This window comes from Nestor notabilis, unplaced genomic scaffold (assembly GCF_000696875.1).
Source record: "Nestor notabilis isolate BGI_N333 unplaced genomic scaffold, ASM69687v1 scaffold2082, whole genome shotgun sequence".
Lineage (NCBI taxonomy): Eukaryota > Metazoa > Chordata > Aves > Psittaciformes > Psittacidae > Nestor > Nestor notabilis.
In genome coordinates this window covers 1,049-22,457 of record NW_009916758.1, presented here as the reverse complement: position 1 = coordinate 22,457, position 21,409 = coordinate 1,049, and the positions used below count along the sequence as shown (strand labels likewise).

General features: G+C 36.7%; 1 protein-coding gene across 1 annotated transcript in view; it reads right to left on the bottom strand.

Moving 5' to 3' along the window:
* The window catches only part of UGGT2 (UDP-glucose glycoprotein glucosyltransferase 2), a 78,439-nt gene extending 57,743 nt beyond the window's left edge, over positions 1-20,696 (bottom strand). The window contains exons 1-7 of the mRNA XM_010024716.1: positions 20,618-20,696; positions 12,732-12,862; positions 11,502-11,614; positions 6,212-6,386; positions 3,927-4,023; positions 2,794-2,872; positions 2,040-2,140 (exon numbers count right to left, since the gene is read on the bottom strand). Coding sequence (XP_010023018.1) covers positions 2,040-2,140; positions 2,794-2,872; positions 3,927-4,023; positions 6,212-6,386; positions 11,502-11,614; positions 12,732-12,743 — 577 coding nt within the window. The 5' untranslated portion in view covers positions 12,744-12,862; positions 20,618-20,696. The remainder of the gene's footprint in view (positions 1-2,039; positions 2,141-2,793; positions 2,873-3,926; positions 4,024-6,211; positions 6,387-11,501; positions 11,615-12,731; positions 12,863-20,617) is intronic.
* Positions 20,697-21,409: the final 713 nt, after the last annotated feature.

Below are 21,409 nucleotides of genomic sequence, written 5' to 3'. Positions count from 1 at the left end.
CTAACAGAAAGTATAAAGAGATTACCATTTTCAGAAAGAACATTTCAGATCCCTTTCAATAGCCACATAAGCTGTGATCAGGTGAAGCAATACCCAATTGCTGCTGTTACTATAGATAGTGATCTTTCACCTGCTAAACACTTAGGTCATTCAATTAAAATGCTTCCTAAATTGTTACTCATTTCTAATTTATGCTCACCAGCTAGAGTACAAATACTCAAATCCCACTGAGGCAAACTGACATGTCTTTTTACCTTCTTGCTTTTCTCTGGTCAGGGACTGTCACTTACAGACCTCCCTTTGTGGCACCCTAACACAGCTGAGAGAGCAGCGTAGGACACGTTGGTGAAAAGATGATCCTGAGCTTAAAACAGATCACAGAGTATGCTTTGAAACCTAAGGAAGCACTAGAGATCAAGAAGCTGTTCACACAGATGAAAGAATGCATTATTAAAGGGAATACCACATTGGTACTCTGTGCATCATTTTTCACTATGAATAGTAAAGCTAATTACCTACCTAAAACATAATGGCTCTTGAAAGACAACTCCTGAATGGTATGTATAAGTAGGTATTTATAAATGATCATTTATAAAAAGAAGTATGCCCCATAGTTGAAGAGAGTTTTGGATAAATTTAGTTACATCTTTACTTGGAAGCTAATTAAAGGAAATCAAAAAGTAGCTGAGCCATTACTCAGCCGCTGTAATGAGTCATTAAGAGTGAACTAGAGAAAGCTACCAGTTATGTTAGGAATAAGCCTAACAAAACAACTGCTCCATACAAAGAGGGGGCTGAAGACTCCCTGTCTGATAAGGCCCTGAATGTACTTCTCAGAAGCCAGTACCAGTCTTCCTGGTACCAAAAAACAGCATCCCAGCACTTAACTACTCTCAACACTGCTTGGGAAGCAGCAGCAATTTCACTTCTTATTTACATAGCCATGACACCACAGAAAAGGCCATCACTAAAATAGAGCACTAAACCTTTTACAGGCTTTTGTGAAGATAGACACCAGAAGGATCAACAGAGTGATATTTAGTCATGTAAAAAACAATCCAAATAGAGAAAAAGAGAATTTTCATTTTATTTGCACAGTAGATCTCTTAGAACTGAAATGCAATTTTTTTTAAATATTTTTTTTGGACCAAGATAAATTCTGCAGCTGAAGTGGAGTTCATTGCTAAGAGACACTAAGTGAACTACAATGATCTCAAATATTTAGTTTCAGACTGGACACTGCTAACAGGCTCTGTTATAGTGAGAATCCCAAAGAACCCCTTAACATCAGATGACTGCTCTGTCTCCTTCACTGCACTATTATTGTAGTAGAATAGACAAATCAGTTTTAAACAGGTTGTCCCCTAAAACTGAAGAACATAACAGGCAAAATTCAGTTGCCTAAACTTAAGTGTTACAACATTTTGACATTTTAGGGGCATATTTTAGAGTGATGCATAATTCTATTCAAGCTACAAAATGTCCTGCAGGTCATCACACAGAAGCTGTTTAGAAATCAACTTCTACATATTTGTTCTCCTTTTCCACAGGAAAGCTTCTAAAAGCATGTTTTTCCATTTGATGTATTAAATAAAAAATGTATCAACGTGAACTCCAGTACACTGATAAAAGTTAGAATTTATAAAGAAAATAAACTGTCTTAACCTGCATTTTGTCTTAACTCAATAGTCACATCAAAATTTTATTTTTTGCCTGACCTCACAAAAAAATAACTGGAAGTAAATTTAACATCCGAGATAAAACATCAGGCAAAAAAAGAACTCCTGTCTTTAAAATCAGTAAAGCTAGTTATGATGCTCCATCTAAAAAAATTGCTTCAATGCTCCTTTAATTTCTAGCATATCATACTAGGACAAAACAGCAACACATTCTTCTTTAATACTTGAGATAATACTGCCTTTTTATGAAACCATATGCCTCTTTCCAAACAAAGCTTTTATCATAATGCTGATACAACATAATAAAGGAAAATTAAAGAGAGCACTGTGTTAATTAAAAAAAAAAAAAACAATACGTACCCTGTAGCTCCCAAACCTTCAGTGGTTCCATGTTGTCAGTAGTTTCAATTAGATGTTTTTTAAACTCTTTCAGATTATTTTTCAGATCAGGATGCATCTGTCTACAATAAACCATATTTTTTAAAAAAGACAACATCAATGACATACATCAGTATCTGCTTTTATCCATAGGATTGCTCACAGCTACTACTATATTCTTAGGGTAACAAGCAGGAATTAAAATTTTAATTCATTCTTACGACAAAAATGAGGATTTGGGGTGAGAAGAGATGATTTCTGAGGACTAAAACCTAGTTAATTATAAGGAGGAGTTCAGTGTTTTGTAGTGTTCTGTCTCAAACCCTGTCACATAAATTTTGATGGAATGAACTCAAAGATTAAATAGCATTAACACACAATAGAAGTGTGTTAATACAGTTTATATAATCAGTATAGTTGGTTTACTATAGAATAATGTATAACTAACTGTATACTAACTGTACTATAAACTGTAACTGTACACAGTTTGTTGTGTTACCTACAAAGGATATAGGCGAGACAATGCTGAGAACATCTTTCATAAACTATTATCACTGACAAAATCCAGGTACTGAGCATACAAATCACTGGTCAGACCTGAAGAAGAGCATGATGCCCAGTTTAAAATAAAGTAATTGCCAACATAAATCTCACTTCTACTAAAAAAACCTAAACATTTTTGGTTTAGGTTCCAGAAGCAAATGTAGATGTTTAATTATAACTTTTATCAACTCACTTTAATTTGCCAAAGAGAAATCCTTGAACATCACTTTCCTCCTCCTCCTCATCTTCATCTTCCTTTGTCTCATTTGCTCCTGAGTGCATAGCACATACAGACAATATAAACCAAGAAATTACTGCTTTTATGTTCTTATGAATTATAGAATGGTTAACAGAAACATACAATCAGAAAGCTGTCATTCTGACATGTAATTTCAATTAGATTTATACTTATGCATTCATATTTTAGCATCAGAATGAATCACTTTACAGAACTTATCAACATTCAAATTAATGTTTAAATATAATTAATCCACTGGTTCCATTTTTTACATAAATGAAATTGATATGGTTAAATAGTTCACTTCCCAAAATAGCCATTTCTCAGTTTGATTAAGTGGTAAGGTATGACTTTTATCAGCCAGCTACTACTAAATTTATGCTTGAAAAGCATGATGACTTTAGAGCACTTGAATCTCCAGCTAGCATTTCATATAAGTCAGAGATTAGTTTCTTTCCCTTAAAGAAAATAAACTATTTTTGCCTTGACTCAAAGGGTATTAAACCTTAGCCTTACCAAGGAGAGTTAACTAACTTTCTCTGTATCCTGTAAATGTCCATGCAAAGTAATTTCTCTGTATCCAAATTCTATAGCTACCATTTTCTGTGGTAAATGGCCCATTTCAACATGGAGTAACATACAATGGTACCAAATTCTATGATCCTGTACATCTTTCCAACAGAAGACTATGAAAGTATTTCCACATAAATTCACAAAAAAATCCCTCACCCCTGAAACACTGATTTGTAGATACTGTAGTAATTAGCAGATAAGAGATGCCAACAAACAAAGTAGTTGAAGAACAAAGGTTAAACAATCTTGTACTTATTGAAAGGAAGAAGAATGGATTACATTTTGAAGACACATAGAAAATAACAATTAGAGGTTAGGTAATGAACTATATATTCTAAGCACAACTGCTTACAAATGCTTACACGTATTTTGATCTCTTAGTTCCTAATGCTCGAGACTTCCTTCTCTAAGAAGAAATTAAGTATTTCAAAACATTACTGGCTTTATAACCAAAGATTATAACATATTTCAATAGTATCTCCAATGAGATATTACCAAGCAAGCCCACCACATACCTTTGAGCTGTGTGTCATCTACTGCTTTATATTCTGTGCTCTTTATTGCAAGTTCTACACCATATCCAGATAAATACATTTTTCTGGAACTTGGTTTCTGTTTGATATTATGTTAACAGAACAAAAAATATCGCTTAAATAACTGTATTTATAGGAGATTAACAACATCTAACACTGTAACTTTAAAAAGTTATGGCAGTTAAATTCATCTTTCAGTTTAGGATTCAAAATACTAAATGCTACACAAAACAAATTACAAGAACCAAGACAAATTGACAGTCCATTGAGAAGGTGTGTAACAGACAGGAAGGACCTCCTTTATCTCCTGCAGACCACAAAAAGGCTGTGTCGAAATGGTAGTCCCTTCACATAATATTAGAAGTACTAGAACAGTCTTTCAGGACAAGGAGTAATGGCTTGAAGTTGAAAGAAGGGAGATTTAGCTATTAGAAAAAAATTCTTCACTATGATAAGTGGCACAGGTTGCCCAGGGAAGCTGTGGCTGTCCCATCCCTGGCAGTGTTCAAGGCCAGACTGGACAGGACCTTGACCAACCTGGTCTACCCTGTCCATGGCAGGGGGTTTGCATCTAGACGATCCTGAAGTTCCCTTCCAACCCAAACCACTCTACAATTAGAGGCAGACTTTGTAGCACCCTATACAATTACTGATGCCTTACAATTAATATTTTACATTGTTACTAATTTCTTTGTAATTTTGCCAGACTTTCAGGATGTCAGAAGGAAATCCTCTATTTCTGCATCAGACCAATTATTTAAAAAAGTTTTGATGAAAGCATTAATCACTTTGTGCAAGGAGGATTAAGAAAATGTATTAAAGTATAAGAACTAACCCCAGGTTGCTACTTATTAAAAACAACAAGTATTTCTAGCTGTGGAGTAGAAGTTTGACATTTAATAGCATAATTACTCAGGGCATAGTTATTTCTGAAAATGTGCCCTAATTTGCTCAAAATATATGAAAGGCCCCTTTCCAAAACACAATTTGCACACACATGGCAGCAATTTCTTAAAAGCCTTTCAGCTTTAGCTTGCAATTTGTAAGAATCCTTCTGTGTTAAGAATCCTCCAGCCCACAAGTGAAAACCCAGCAGGGCTGGAGGTTTTCCCAGCTGGTTCTCTACGCAAATCTATGCAGAGAGAACACTGCACTCAGTGATACTGGCAAAAAAACAACCCCAAAAACCAAACAGCAGAGAGACTGTACCTCTTCTGCTCTCAATGCTCCCTCTTCTGGTATTTAATGTAAAAAAGAAGGGAGAATTGTCTCAGTGGGAGCCAAGAATAAAATGGAGGTTGTGAGGAAGGTAGAAAAGAGAAGAGCAGTCTTGAAGAGAGAGAGGAAAAAGTCCAGGAAGGAAGGTAATCCGCATGGAGGGGGCGACCGCAGTGCATAAACTGGTCAGAGCAAGGAGACTGTAGGTATTTAATTAAAATAAGAGCACATAAAGGAACATAAAATTCAGTAAAAACTGTACCACACACAATTCAGAATTTAAGACTGGTTTCCCCAAATTCCCTACTTCATTACTGTAAGCAAGTAACTCAAAATCATCTGCAACCTATGAATCTCATGTCTCTGAAATATCTGTATTAGCCACACTATTTAAGAGCTGTACTTTGAAGACAAATTACTAAAACCTTCCAGTAACCAAAACTGTAGACCATATAGTTCCATGTACTGGTATTTGTCTTGTTCTGTTTCAGGGAGAAAATTAAGTAAAGAAAAACATTCTGAAGCATTATGTTTAAAATACTGACACTGTGCAATGCAGGCATCAAAAAATTGGTCAGTGATGTTGACTGTGATAGCCCATGCTGCTGTACTACAACGAACATAGATTATACCGAGAACACAGAAAATTAAAGTGCAATTAATCATTTTTAAACTTTATTTTCTATCCTATGTCCCATTTTTCTAATCCTTGTTACTAATATGCTGTCTCCTGCACAAAGATTCATCGAAGATCTCCATACAACATACAAAATCTAGACACACAATGCAAAAAGAGGTATTTCAAGACCAATTAGTGATGAAAACAGTGCTTGCATGCAGGATGAGGTAATATCATAATATTTTATTAGCTTCAAAGTTTGTATTAGGTGAATCACTTCACCTAGGAAGTTTTAGAATAAGAATATATATTGCATATGATTTAGGCAAATGTAAAAGTAAATGTAGAAAATGTGTTCTGCCAAAAACCAAGCAAAATAAAGACAGAATACTAACAGTTCACTGAATCAATGTTAATTGGAATTGCATACCTGAACATAATGCCGGAGAACATAAACAATTTCCTCCTTTTGTGCCTTCTCAGACAAAATCCGGTGGAATTTGACAAAGTCTTTCGTACCCATTTCTGCATAAAGAACAACCACTGGGCCATCCTCTTTGAGAGCTGGGAATTTATGATCTCCCTTAAAAAGATATGGTCTGGGTCTGGTTTTAAAACAAAGAATTGTGATACTATATATTCAGGAAAAAGAATGAAAACAGTGGCAGTTTTCCTACTTCATAATTGAAAAAATCTAGTAAGGGCTAAAAATATACAAGCCATGTTAAAATCAGCACATAATAATCATGATTGCTCACAAACTAACTTAGAACACCAAATTTGCAAATTAAAGTCTAAGAAACTGAAAAATCAGCATCAACCATAAATAATTTTATATATTTTATCAATCGCAACATAAAGAGCAAATGAAAAGCATAACACTTGGAGATTTGTGCAACAATCAGTTACAGCTTGAAGCTTTTAATTTAAATGATTCATTACATCTATTAGAGATGTACAAAGCAATCAGTGAGTAACTGAGTAGCAGAAGGATAATCACTGAAGTTTGAGACAGCTGCTAACACGCATGGAAACTAATTGGGGTTATATTTCTTTAACACCATCAAGCTCTGTTAATTTACCTAATTTTGCAAATTTTGACTACCTACTGTCCTCATTGAAAGCCACCACTAGACAAGTTATGCTTTCTATATCTGCAATGATTTCTTAAATGACTGTAAACATCTTTTGAATAAAACCTGGTGTTGTGGTTTAACAGCAATTACGTACCATGCAGCCACTTCCTCACTCACAACCCCAGCTGCGATGGGGAGGAGAATCAGAAAAAGGTAAAACCCATGGGTTGAGATAAGAACAGCTTAATAATTGAAATAAAGTAAAATAGTGTAATAACAGTATTAATTATTATTAGTAAAAAAAAAAAAAACTAAAAAAAAAAAAAAGAGAAAGGAATAAAGCCCAAGAAAGACAAGTGATGCACACTACAATTGCTCATCACCCACTGACCGATGCCCAGCCTGTGCCTGAGGAGAGATTGGCACCTCTCAGTCAATCACCCCCCAGTTTATACACTGGGCATGATGTGCTGTGGTATGGAATACCCCTTTGGCTAGTTTGAGTCAGGTGTCCTGTCTCTGCTTCCTCCTTGTGCCCCTCCTCACTGGCAGAGCGTGTGAAAATGAAAAGTCTTTGGTAAAGGGCAAGTGCTATTGAGAAACAACTAAAACATCAGTGTGTAATGAGCACTGTTCTCAGACTAAAGCCAAAACACAGCACTGTACCAGCTACTAGGATGAAGTTAACTATTCCATCCAGAACCAGGACATTTAGGAAAGACGGAAAAGGAACACAGGATATGGTTGAGTAATTTACTCAAGATGCTAATTTTTGATGAGTACACTTTTTCAAAATTGCCTTTGTATAGTCACACTTGGAAGACCAGTAAACTTGCTCCAAACCTCTCTGAGACAAGTTCAGAAACATTCATCCAACACACACTACAGAAATGTGTGTAGTAGATGATCACTGAAAAGTCATACTGGAAAGGCATGAGCAGAACACAACTTAGCAATATCTTCAGTATAAAATCATGGAATAATTTACACTGCAAAGGACCTTCGGAGGTCATCTGCTCCAAACCCTCACTCAAAGCAGAGCCAATTTGTATCAGGTTTCTCAGGGGCTCAACACCAACATCCTACGTAGACTGGCAGATATGCAATTAAAGATCACATCTGTAAGGCTGAGACAAAAGAAGGGGCCTGGTTTGAGAATTAACTTGGGTGCACATACCCATGCATCACAGAAGTATCAGACAAGCTTTCCTACTGTCATCACAGGACAAAGTGGACAAAGTAGGTGTCATCAGGGAGTCTGAAACAACACTTGAATGAGTAAGCTCTGTTCAAGAACTGACGATTTGCCACAGTGAAAGCATACATATGGGATGTGACTTGTGCAACTTCCTTCTCATATGCAGAGAGACTGCCATAGTCACTTACAGAAAGCTGAAAACCTACGTCAAGGAAGCTTCTCTTTTTTTAACTACTCACCTAGGTATAGCATAAGAATGACTCCTGTTTTCAGAAGATGGGTAGAAAGTGCTGCCAGGAACTTCTTGAACACGGACAGTCTCAAAGGAAACATTTTATACTACCATGAGCACACTTCACTAAAAATAATTAAGTGCTGCAGTGAAATAACACTCTATAGGGCTACCATAACAACCTTGTATTGCAGAATTAAAAGTGTTCAGCCCTTGTAAATCCAAGATAAGCCTCTGTTCCGTTTTAATTCAACAGTGAAGAGTAGTGAGTAGAAATTGACAGAGCTGAAAGCTAGTTCCTGCTATAAGAGATTCAGTCTCATGAGAAGGCTGCCTGAAAGGGAAGGAACAGCAGCTGGGCAGACAAAAGAAGAAAAGACTAAAAAAAACCCCTAAACATGTATGTGGAGCTCAGCACTCACTAACCGGTTACTAGGGTAGTACAGGCAACTATACACTTGCCTACATAACTGCCAATATGGGAAGCAGAAGGAATGCGATGGACAGCAGACATACATACTGACAAATCTTCTGAGGCACTCATAATTTTGAGCAAAACGTGACTCCTATCAGTGCTTCTGCTCTTGGCAGAAAAAGCCCTGTAAATCTTACTGTGTTCTGGGCAGTTAGCAAGATAAGCAATCTCAACCATTTAACAACAGATCTTTTGTCATATCCAGAGCCCTTGAGCAGCCCATTGCACCTCCATACAAAATACTTCCAATTAGAACCATGCAATGCATTACAGTAAAATCACAGTAGCTGCTGCATAAAGGTCTGGATGAAGCAAAACCTTGATCTTGACATGCAAACTACTAGGGTTCTCCTGAGTCCAAGTGCCTGAGACTTCCTGGATCTCAGGTTGAGCTGATGAATCTGCATAAAGTAATGCTGCAACCTCTTCTTTCTCTTTCAGTGAGATTTCAAACTGTTATCCCTAAAAATAGAACATTTCTAGTGTCCTCCTCTGATATGGGGAACTTTAAGACACAACTGAAAGCCTAACTTAAGTTGGCCTGGCTTAAGCGGAAGTCATGACAGACAGAAGACAGAAAAACAAAAAGTGAAACACAAAGGAAAACTGTTTCAAATAAAAAAGGGAATCAATAAAACAAAAATATCTCTTTTCATAAAAGCCACAGAGGAAGCAAATGGCTGGTTTAGAGGAATCAACAGTGAGATGGCACACTCTCATATGTCAGTTGTTCACCATATTGAAAAGGAAGAACAGGAGCCGAGCCCTATCTGTATCACCTAGGCTATACATCTTCAGCACAAGTGAAAAACATCTGCTACCCAGAGTACCACTGGAAATAATAATGGAAACAATTATCTGAAGGTGAATATGTTTTTCTCAAAGTCTAGCTCTGGGAACTGTAAATATTGGAGCTACTTTTGGGGTGGGGAGCAGAGGAAGTTTATCAAGATTTTGCCCCTGCAGCTCTAGAATATGAGTGGTGCACACAAAACGATCCAAAACACAAGAACAATTTCATAGAAAGAACTTCAGTTTTGTTGCAAGTTCTTGAAGTTAGTGATTTCTAGAAGCCTAACTCTTTCAATTCTGAATACTTCAGGGTTCTATTGTTTAGTATTGTGATTTTCCAGAATCTTGTAAATTTGGGCATAGTATGTCCAGAAAGTAGAATGTGATGAATCCAGTTAATGGCTTCAGAATAGTGATAAAACGTTAAGGTCTCATGATACCTTAATATATGATCAGAAGAATTCAACATCATTTTAAAGGCAAAAATATAATACAAATAATTTATGTTAGAATCTAAGAGACATGTTAAGCAGAATGTAATAGTCAAAAATAGGACATTGCAAACTAGAAGTGAAGTGTTTTTGCAAAAACCATGGCTATTGAATAAGTAAAAGACAATGATTTAGTAGGTTGTAATTCTGTCAGTGGACTTAGAAAATACCACAAATAACTCCTGTAGAACACAAAATTGTTTTCAGAAGTAATCATCCCTAAAGACACAAATTTATAGGCTTTCACTTTTTTTTTCCCAGTTTGTATTTGATAGAAAGTAAAATCCAAGAAATATGCCCTCCTATATCACCTTCCAATTCTACGTATCTCCATGAAGTGGTTGACAGTATGGACACTAATGTATATTATGGTGACTTTGACCACTCCAGGAAAAAAACCCCAACTCACCAACAAAAAATGTGACATACGGGTCTCGAAAAAATATAGATTATCAAAGTTTTGAAATAGAAATTAAACATTTTGCTTTCATTATTTTATTATTTGTTATTTTGATAGGTTCTACATATTTTACTTCACGGTATAAATTCACTCTGGACTGATGTTTGTTTCCACAGGACAAAGCCTGCAAAAATGCTTGACAGGTGCGAAGTCTAGCACAAGATGAGGAAAGGTTATGCCAGCTGAGGCAGACTCCTCTACCAAGCCCTTAAAATCCAGCAGCACTGACTACGCAGGAAAGTCTGTCAGCAGAGGTACTGTCTCAGATGCACTAATGATAAGTTTGTATAGAAAGTACACTAACTCAAACGTGACTATGCCATACCAGGGAAAAAAAATACAAAAATACCCATGTAGTTAAGAGGAGCAAAGCTCTATGATTGTAAAATCCTACTTGGATTCAGAAAAGGAGGCTCAGGAGATACCTTATCACTCTCTACAACTACCCAAAAGGAGGCTGTAGCAAGGTGGGTGTCAGTGTCTTTTCCCTAGTTACAACTACAGAATGGAGAGGAAGCAGCCTCAAGCTGTACCAGGGGAGGTTTAGATTGGATATTAAGAAAAATTTCTTCACCAAAAGAGTTGCCATGCATTGGAACAGGCTGCCCAGGGAAGTGGTGTAGTTGCCATCCCTGAAGGTGTTTGGGGGACATGTGGATGTGGCACTTAGGGACATGGTTTGGTGCTGGACTTGGCAGTGCCAGGGTAACAGTCAGACTCCATCTTAAAGGTCGTTTCCAAACTAAACGGTTCTATGATAATTGATGAATTCTCATAACAGTAAGTGTTCAAAATATTTCAAAACCAAAAGTAACTCTTAAAATAACATATACTCTAAATGGGTAAGTCTTTAAATATCCAGTAAACTGGGATTTATGGGCTTGGCATTTTCAAGTAAGTAGAACATGATTTCAAAATACCACAAGTATATACGCAATAATACTTTTTCAACTTCAGTAATCTATTTTTCCTCTTAAAACAAATCATTAAATTTACCTCTTAGTAGCCTTCTTCAGCAGCTTTTTTATTTCATTAGTCTTACAGGTGTGCTTCTCATGGATAACCACAAATGCACTGCAGCCTTCTGGTGGATGTTCATCAGCTGCAATCTAATATGTCAACAATTATACTCAACCAGAACGCTCTGATTGCACTTCAGCTTAAACCCACATCCCTTTGATTAAAATAACTGATCAGCTGTCATTGAGTTGTGTTTCTAATTAAGCTCATTCAAATCTGGCTACATGTGGAAAATATTAGAAGATTAAGACTTTATAACCTTTGTGAGAGGTAGTCTATCAAATGCAGTCATACTCCAGAAAATGTAAGTCCGTTTATGTTCTGTAAAAGCAGAGCTGAGAAACCTCCAAAAACTGAAATCATATGCTGTGCTCTGAGGCATTTTGCATTTTAGTCGCTATCAGCAATCATGTTGATGTACAAAGATTTGACTGCTAACCAAAAAAATCCCAAACAATTAATGCCAATTTTGGTTCTCTCTCCCTCCCACTTCACCCTCCTGCCTTTTTTTTTTAATTTTTAACTTTATTCAGCTATTCCCATGTAAAGCAGGAATCGTATGACTGCATTATCAATGACTCTAGATTCACAAGATGAAAGATAAAAATAAAAAGATACGAGCCCGAGATGATTACATTCCTCCAGAGAACACTTGCAAAACCGCCTAACTTTATTACAGCTTATTACCTTTTAGAAATACGGATTTCTCACTTTATCTTGAAGGTGGCATTGCTAAAAGGAGGAGGAGCAGTTTTAGGCTAGAGGCACACTGAAATTACGTCTTCACACTTTTGCACTAACAAACCAGGTACTTGATTACTCTTTCTTTCAACTTTTCAAATACTAAAATAATGAGAGATACAAGACGTCCACTAAATAACAAATATAAATTACTTGAAGCTACAGGAAATTTCCTACTTTGAAAATGTCTTTTTGAAAAGCAACACAAAAAATTCCCACAATCTGAGTTTTAACAGTGAACAATTCCAAAAATTCTGCCCTGAAAATGATGTTATCCGTATAATTAAATATGTATATTTGCATCTGTCAATATAACCAGCTTATTAAGCATCACTTTTATAAATGGTTCGCATTTGATTCCAAATACTGTTGGCATATATTTTACTGTAATAATGAACATCCTCTACTCTGCAGCCAAAATACTACATAAAATCATGAACCAAATATATCACATAATATAGTCACCTGCTGAAACATCTGAACAGTTGGAGCATATGCCCGTATTGAAAGTGCAAACTTCAGTAGATTGATTTGCAAATTGGATAAAAATTGTCCTGCTTTCTTCAGGATTAAATTGTAATAGGAATGCTCTGAATCTGTTGAATTAAAAGTAATAAAAAAGACAAATTTTTAGTATTTAGCCATAAATAATGTGACACATCTACCCATGATACATAATAGACAAATATTATGTTAGCACTGCTTGGCAGTTAAGTGTCTTGAACATTATCCACTGATAACTGTTTCCTTAACTACCAATTCAAAAGGCCAAATGCAACATAAATACAACAAAAGTAAGCGCAAAAGCACTAGTTAGCATCTAAATCATTTTTAGCAATATAAAAATCCTCTCAAGACAATAATGTGTCTCTGCAGACCCATACAGAACGTCTTGAATAGAACTTACTGATTTATTTTTACTTGTCAAGCTTATGCTAGCCTTTTAATGCAGATTCTGAAAGCTACTTACTTTCAAACAGTATTATCTTACAAATTGTTTCCTCATATTTAGTCTTGGAACACTCCAGCCATGCAACTTACATAAATAAAAATCTTCTAAAGGTGACATTCTTTAGGCTACTCTAACATAGCCTATTTCTTCCTTAAAGATACATGATAAACAAGAATGTGAAAGTGGATGTAACACGTGAAGCGGCTTCCCTCCTCCATGCATATCTTGCCTTCTCAAGGCCAAAATTAGGACTCCAAGTAACAAGGAAGGTGGACGATGTTTGGGAATGACAGAAGTGATAATAAAGAACCTTGGTTGAATATATGAGAAATAATTAGCATTCATTTCCTCTTTTAGAGAAAAATTCAAGTGAATATTCTCACGTAGCCCTTGGAGAGTGAGGCAAAGAAGCCTAATTAGAAACAAGCTGTAATACAGTTTCATCAGGTTATGAAAAAGACCTGTATCTGTTTAAGGAATAATGCTCACCAAAATTTTAAATCAAGCTGTATACACTGTATGATATGATATTCTTGAAAGCAAATTGGTCAAAGAACCAAAGCTGTGACTATATCAAGCACTGTGCACCATCCCTATTCCAGAGGTTGCTCTCCCACAGGAGGAACAGTTGAAACACGCATGAAGCAGTCCAGAACTACCAATTTATGCCTCCCCAAATCTATGCAGTCAGCATGTATTTTAATTGGTAGATACTATCAGGAAACTGCAGTGATTCATGATCTTTTCCACATGTAATTCAAATATTCTCTTATAAAGGTGAAAATTTGCAGCAAAGGAAAAGTGAGCTGAGGGGATGAACCATTCTAGCTGTCCAGCTTGAATTTATCTGTCAACACCTTATTCTAAGATGCTCCTGTTGTGAAAACGGAATGATCATCCCAGTAGGAAACCCCTTCAGGGGTCCAAAGTGGCACAAAACTTTTACACAGTATGAAAATAGTTTCCTGTGATTTAACCTGCCAGAATTTACCTGCCTCAGCTGCTGGAGATCTCACAGGTACTGATATCAAATGATGAGTGCAGCAATTTAAATTTCATTCCCACATCATGGCCTATGTTCCAGCAAAACATGAGACAATATGCAATAGCCATGCATGCCATAGTTCTGGAAATATCCATCAACTGCTCCCAGCAGTTCTGTATACAATTTTCATAACTAAGCATTTCCTATCCTGTCGCTTTCCTCTTTGCAGTCCCTAACCTTCTTTTGTTCATAGAGCCTCCTGGATCTCCTTTCTGCCTTTTCTTCCTTCTTAAAACTGATTCTCTAGAAAGGTTGAGTTTGCTGTAATTCACTAGAAAAAAAAAAAAGATCTATGACTACAAAAGGGTATCATCTGCATTTCCAGAAAGCTGCCTTTCCATAAATTGTGTATGATCATTACTGTCTAACATCACATTCAATGGATGAAAACCCCATCTCTTCTATGTTTTCTAAACCTACATATAGCCCTGGCAGAACTAAAATAAGATAAATTTGTCTTCACGCATTCCAAGCAGTGAATGTAAAAGACCTGGGAGTGGCAAATACTTCCAGATTGAAACATCTTTCCAATAACTATACTTTCAAGTTTTTTTCAAATTATCTCCACAAAAATAATCATAGAATACCAGGTTAGAAGGTACCTCAAAGATCATCTGGTGCAGCCTTTCTAGGCAAGCATGACCTAGACTACATGTCCCAGCACCATGACCAGTTGAATCTCAAAAGCGTCTAACGCTGGGGAATAAAAATTGGATCTGAAATTTCTGCCTCTCCACTCAGCCCCAAATAACATCCTATCGAACACAATGAACAGCTATTAAATATACAATTCTAAAGATATCGCCTCAGTAAAATATTTTTACCACAAGTCTTGAAATTCTTTGGCTTACAAATTCCAGCTCTGCTTTCACTGTTGTATATAAAACAGCTGATATTTTTGCTCTACAAGATGATTAAGATGATGACTTTAATAAAAGAAAAAGATAATTCATCATGTGCCTTCAAAAACGATGGTATAAGATATTGACAAGGTTACATTTATCAAACCATGCATCTACTCCTTCTACTTCAACTTACATTAACATTGCTGGCTTCATTGAGGCTACAACTGTACTTTAAACTTCAATAAGATAAATTAATAGACATCAAATGCTAAGCAATCCACCTAATGCAAAAACAATTTTTTAAAGTTTATTACATAGAGAGCTATGGTTTCAGTTTTGCCAATTATTTTCACATAGTATTTGCTCCTTGAAACTTGATAACTACTTGCCCTCCAGGCACATTTTAACATTGCACTCTATGCCGAAGAGCAGAAGTCATAGTAAATTTCTTTGGATGTTACAGGGAACCAGAGAAACAGATGCTTCTGGTCGTAAAATGCTGCATGGTAGCATATTATCGCTAAATTCATTAACGAAGTTGATTTAAAAATAAATAAATGAGACAACATTAATAGGATACAGCTCCAGACATCTGAACATGTGTATGACCTACGTATCTGTAAAATTCCATTCTAGCCAAGAGAGATATAGCCTAGCAGCCAACAAAATCTGAAGAGCTACGTAGCTCATTCTAAAGCAGCCTAAATGTCAGTTGAATAGCTCTCTCAACTCCTGTAGCTGAATCAGTTAGAGCAACTACAAGAACTGCACAGCTAGCTAAACAGACTCAAACATCAGCATTTACTATCTATCTGTGATACTGACCTTTACTTTCATTTTATGACCATCATCATTATTTTTAATCTATCTGTGATGCGAGATACTGCTGCATAGATGTGTGTATCTGAATCTATAGATCAGCTAGAGAACTGGAGATTCCAGGTAACAGCAGTTCAAGCAATCACTGGCCAGTCGAATCCCTATGACATTTAAGCAAGATGCCAGTGGAGAGGCAGCGCTTCATTTTATTGCATGATTATTATGGAAGTGCCATGCTTGTGAAACAAATTCCTCTTGAACCTTTAAGGTTGATACGTACATAAAAAATACTTATGTAATTTGGCTGTGAATAATGCATAGTCTTCTAGCTTGCAACAAATAATTTGCATGATTTTTGCATATGTGTAATATACTATTAGATATTTTCAGAGAAAACAGTTTCCCTATTAATATGTTTATGTTGGGGGTTTTATTTATTTATTTATTTAGGAAGGTTTTTAAAAATTTATTTAAGAGGCTGCTGAAAATTTAATATAGAAACTGAACCACTTGGGAAGACAGTGAACACTCATGTTATAATTAGTTGGTGGGAAACTGACTATTTACCTTCACTGTGTTCCTAAATTAACCTTCTGAAATATAAAAGCAGCAGCACATTTAAAAATACAACCTTCTGCATTTTGTAACTATGCTGTTTTTAATATGAAGGTTTTGTGGTTTTGATTTCCTTATAACATACATCAAAATACCATCATCTGCACTTCCAAATCTTCGACGAGCCTGGCAGAGGTATACTGCATATGAAGTAGACATACACAATGCTGTCTGTGCTACCTGAAGACCTCATTCTAATTTAATACAGTGTATCCCATACATAACTTTCAGATGTTTTCCACACTGTATAATCTCAATGATGCCCAAGTTGATTTGAGTTCATATTAAAGAAAATGGTGAAACAACCAAATACATCACCAGACTAAATGCTTTACCAAATTCCATGTCCATAGTTCCTACCAAATCCATTAAACTGTTACAAGTACCATAGCTAACCAGACCACCACTAGACCTAATTTGCTAAGGCTGAATATTTTAAATGAGCAAGTTAACAACAGATGTTGATCTGATTATTTTAAGTTTAAAATAACAAGTTTTGAGAACTGATAAGCAACAGATTGGAAATCGTCCAAGGAATGATTTAAAAGAATAAAGACTGTATCTGATTTTTTAAGCTTCCTTTTAGCTTTAATACTTCCTGACTCTTCTGAAATACTCAACAGTGGGTTGGGATACAAATCCATAATCCAATTCTCCTATAAACCCAATTTTCAGCTTCAGATCAAGTAATCCTTTACCTTCTATGTTTCTATTTAAAAACAACAATGCTTTTATTTTCCAGTTATCTATCCTGCCTACTCTTGATATGATCCAGAACAGAACTGAGAAGGCAATCACCCCAACCAATTTGCTTGTGTTGTTATTCCAGCCCTAATGCATCATGAACATCCCTCTGCATCAGTGTGTCTTGACATGCAACAGCTAAGACAGAACCCGTTCCATACCATCCAGAGAACCACCTTCTTCCCAGAACTATAGTGTTACACACCTGTACCATTGTACTACTCCAGTATTTCAGGATCAGTATTCTTCACTCTAGCTGACCATTTTATTGTAAATGTCTAATGCAGATTTCCCTACTGAAAGTGACTTAACTATTGCTAGATAAGTACGCTGCTATTTCGTATTTAGTACATTGACTTCAGTAAGATGCTCTTCAGTTGGAAGAATCAATATTGATGTGATTTTTGTCATTAAAAACCACTTCATTTTCCTGTAAAACGGAATCTTTCCCTCTCATCCTGTTCATAAAGAACACTGGTCTGGTTGTATAATCCTACCCCAACTATGAATTGACTTCTAGGAAAACCACTTCGTCACAGAATTTTGAGTTGTCCTCCATTATAAACATGTGAGTCTTTTGGCCATAATGATAAAAATACACATCAATTGCTTCATATGCTTAATTAAAGTACTATTTTAGTAGATTCTCAAGGTTCCCCCCACCAGCATTTAATACTTCATCAGCAAGACAGGCCATGCAAATCCCTCTGGTAATTTATTTATTCTCAGTCACACAGAGTTAATCCAAGTGAAGTAGGTAAAGCATGTAGCTAACAGCTAATTTCAACAGACATCTCTGTCACTAATAATAAATGTCACTAAAGCTTCAAATTCCTTGGGAAGTTGGTCCAAGCAGGCAGACAAGAGATGGCTGCTGATAAAAAACCCTGACACATCATCTAATACATCAGCCTTGTCTCAAGGTAATACCAACTGCATCTAAACCACTCATAGAAAAACAACCCAAAAAAGTAATTCAAGTCAAAAGTGACTTATGGAGGTCACCTCAACCAAACTTTTACTTAGAGGACATCTAATTTCAATGCTAGATTAGGCTGCTCAGGGCCTTGTTCAGCAGAGTTTTGAGTATCTCCAAGAACAGATTCCACAGCCTCCTTCCACAGGGTCAGCCTGTTCCAGTGTTTACCCAAGCCCACGGCAGAAACACTTTCCCTAGTATCTAACCAAAATTTCCGTGTTTCAACTTGTGCACATTTGCTTTTTTTTCATACTACTGCGTACCTTCATGAAAAGACTGTTTTCATCTTCTCTATAGCTTTCATTAGAAGTTGAAGATACAAGGTCTCTTCTTACTCCTCTCAGACTGAGTAAAACCCAGTTCTCCCACCCTTTCCTCAGAAGCCTGCTCCAGCCACTGTGGTCATCCTCTCCTAGACTTGCTCCGGTATGACTTCTCTTCCTTTTAACAGGGAGCCCAAACCTGGGCCCACTAGTCCAGAGGCTGTTTTACAAGTGGCATGCACAGTGGACTAACCAGTTTTCTTGACTTGCTGGCTACACTCTTGCTGATGCAGCCTAGCATGCAGTCAGCCTTCTGAGACATAAGAATTTAATGCAACTCACTGTTGAGAACTCCTGGCTGTGTTTCTCAAAAAAAACCCCTTGCTTTCTAGTCAGTCAGTGCCCAGGCTGCGCTGTTGCTGAGATTACCCCACATGCAGAAGTCTGTAAAATGTCTTTGCTGAACTTCCCAAAGTTTCAGCTGGCCTCTCTCTCCAGCCTGCCAAGGCTCCTCTAATGGCAGGTCTACCCTCCAGCTTCTCAATTTTCAGTTTTATATCATTCACAACCTTGTGGAGGGTGTAACTGTGCATTGACAAAGAACTTAAACAGCATTAGTCAACAGAACCTGCATCAACAAATGCTACTAGCACCTGACCACCAGTCAAATTCCATGCCTACTTCTATCTTCCGTGTCCTCATCCCCTTAACACAGAATGGCTCTGAGCAGCATTCACCACCCGTGCATACTGTTCTCAGTGGTTCTCTCTGAACCCAGAGATGAAAACTGAATCCCGTTTTCATCAGCTCGCAGTAATTTCCCCCCCCCCCAAACTGATATCCCACAACTATACTCAGTTCTTTGTACATCTCCTGCTTTTACTATGTCCTTTCTGAAGAAATAGAGAGGAAAATACAGAGAGATAGTAATGTAGAACATCATGCTTTACTCAACACAAATGTGCATCATGGAATCATAAGCGGCAAGATGTTTCTCATGTGGGTCCCTGTTCCTTTTCTAGCAATTTTTTGGGTATTGCTGAGCACTAAAACACTCTCCCTGACCTAGCCACATGGGCAACAGCATCTCTTTTTGATTTGTGTTCAGTAATTCACAACTGCTAATGAATGTTTTCCCTTAAGTCCTCCCTCCCATATACAGCTATGTTCTCACAACAAGGATTCAGTTCTGCCATCTCACTGCCATTTCCCACATGATCCTCCTACAATTTGTTAGCTTTTGGCTATTAATGCAACATTCAACTTACCCGAAGTCTCTTCTAGTGGTAGTGTTAGGTCCTCTCACTCATGCCTAAAAAGCTGTACTATTCTGAAGAGTAAAATGAAATAGCCTCTCCTTGTTTAGAAGCTTTTTTCACCTTGTTCACCTATCCATCTACCAAGTAGGTCTAATATTCACCAACCTGCTGTAAAGCCTGGTAGGTTTCCAAGTTTTTCATTACCATGGGCATTTCCAGTAAACTGCTTTCTCAGGCATCTTCTGAGGTGGCTCACTTATGCTTTGTTTGCTAGATTTTGTGCTTTGTTCTTCTCTGCAAACTTAATATTCTTCCGTTTAATCACGCAGGGTGTTTTTAATCTTATTTTGACAGTGATAAACACTTATTCTGAAACACCAATATTGACAACAGAAAGCAGTCTCTATGCCACCTGCAAGTACAAAACCTTTTTTTGGCCATTCTTTTCATTTTTACCTTTAGCTGGCATTCGCATTTTAGTTACTTGTGGGATTCTCTCCCCCTACAAACATCCATCTTACACAAAACATGAAGTCTGAATATCCCATAAGCTCTTGCTGAGTCATTCAAGAAGTATTTTTAATCTTTACACTTCTCTTCTATGTTGTAACAGTTCAGTCCATCACGTTTTCCCTGCTTTTAGAACTCCTATATAGGTAGAGCTGTCAGGGGAAAATATGCTACCGCTTTCTGAAAGAAAACTACCTAGTCAGCAGTAGTGGAAGAGTTAGGCTTTACCTGACTGGAACTAGTTAATGTGTTAGCTTGATGTTTAAAAGTTAGATACAGTGCAAGATTATATATTAAAGCTAGCATGCTGTTTAACTTACCTCCTTGCTTATAAACTGTTAATTCTCGTACAGTTTCCAAGAACTGCCAAAACTTCTCATTACCATCTTCTGCAATAAATTCACTGTTTAAAAATAAAAATGAATTGTCCATAGCTTGCCTTTGTCCAAAGATGTACCACAGCAAAACTTCAGTTGTTCAAAATAACAAATGCCCAGCAACAACCAAGTGTTAAATATCTGATGACCATCTAACATCCCTGTAGCACAGAACAGTGAACAGGGGTGTATTTTGAACAAAATACTTCCAATCTGAACTCAACAATCAGAGCTGTGAAGCAAGCAAACTATCCTCTGGTACAGAAATAAAGATAATTTTGCACTTTATTTTTCCACAGATATTCCAATGTAGTTAAAAATAAAATCAATTCAGTGCACAAACTTTATTTAATAGTGGCTAAATACAAAAATGATAACACACACTCAAGTGATAGGTTTTAGTTAAATTACAGGCTGTTATCAATGTCTATTTTGCTCTGCAGGGGAGGTCCTTAATCTCTGTAACACTTTCAAAAATTGGTTAATCCTTACAAAGCACAAAAGGTAAGGTTTGCTTTATTCCAAATCCCATTCTTCCATTTACTCGTAACACTTTTTAGTTTTGTGGTTTTTCTTAAGGGAATGCCAGTTGCTTTTCTTCCCCTCCTTCAGTCTGCCAAAAAGATCAACTTGCTCTCATGGGCGTATTGTTTCCTAATCTTTATTTTGGAAGTTTGCCACTCCTTTGATTACAGAAGCTTGCAGTTCTCCCTTTCATGGGAGTTCTCCAAACAG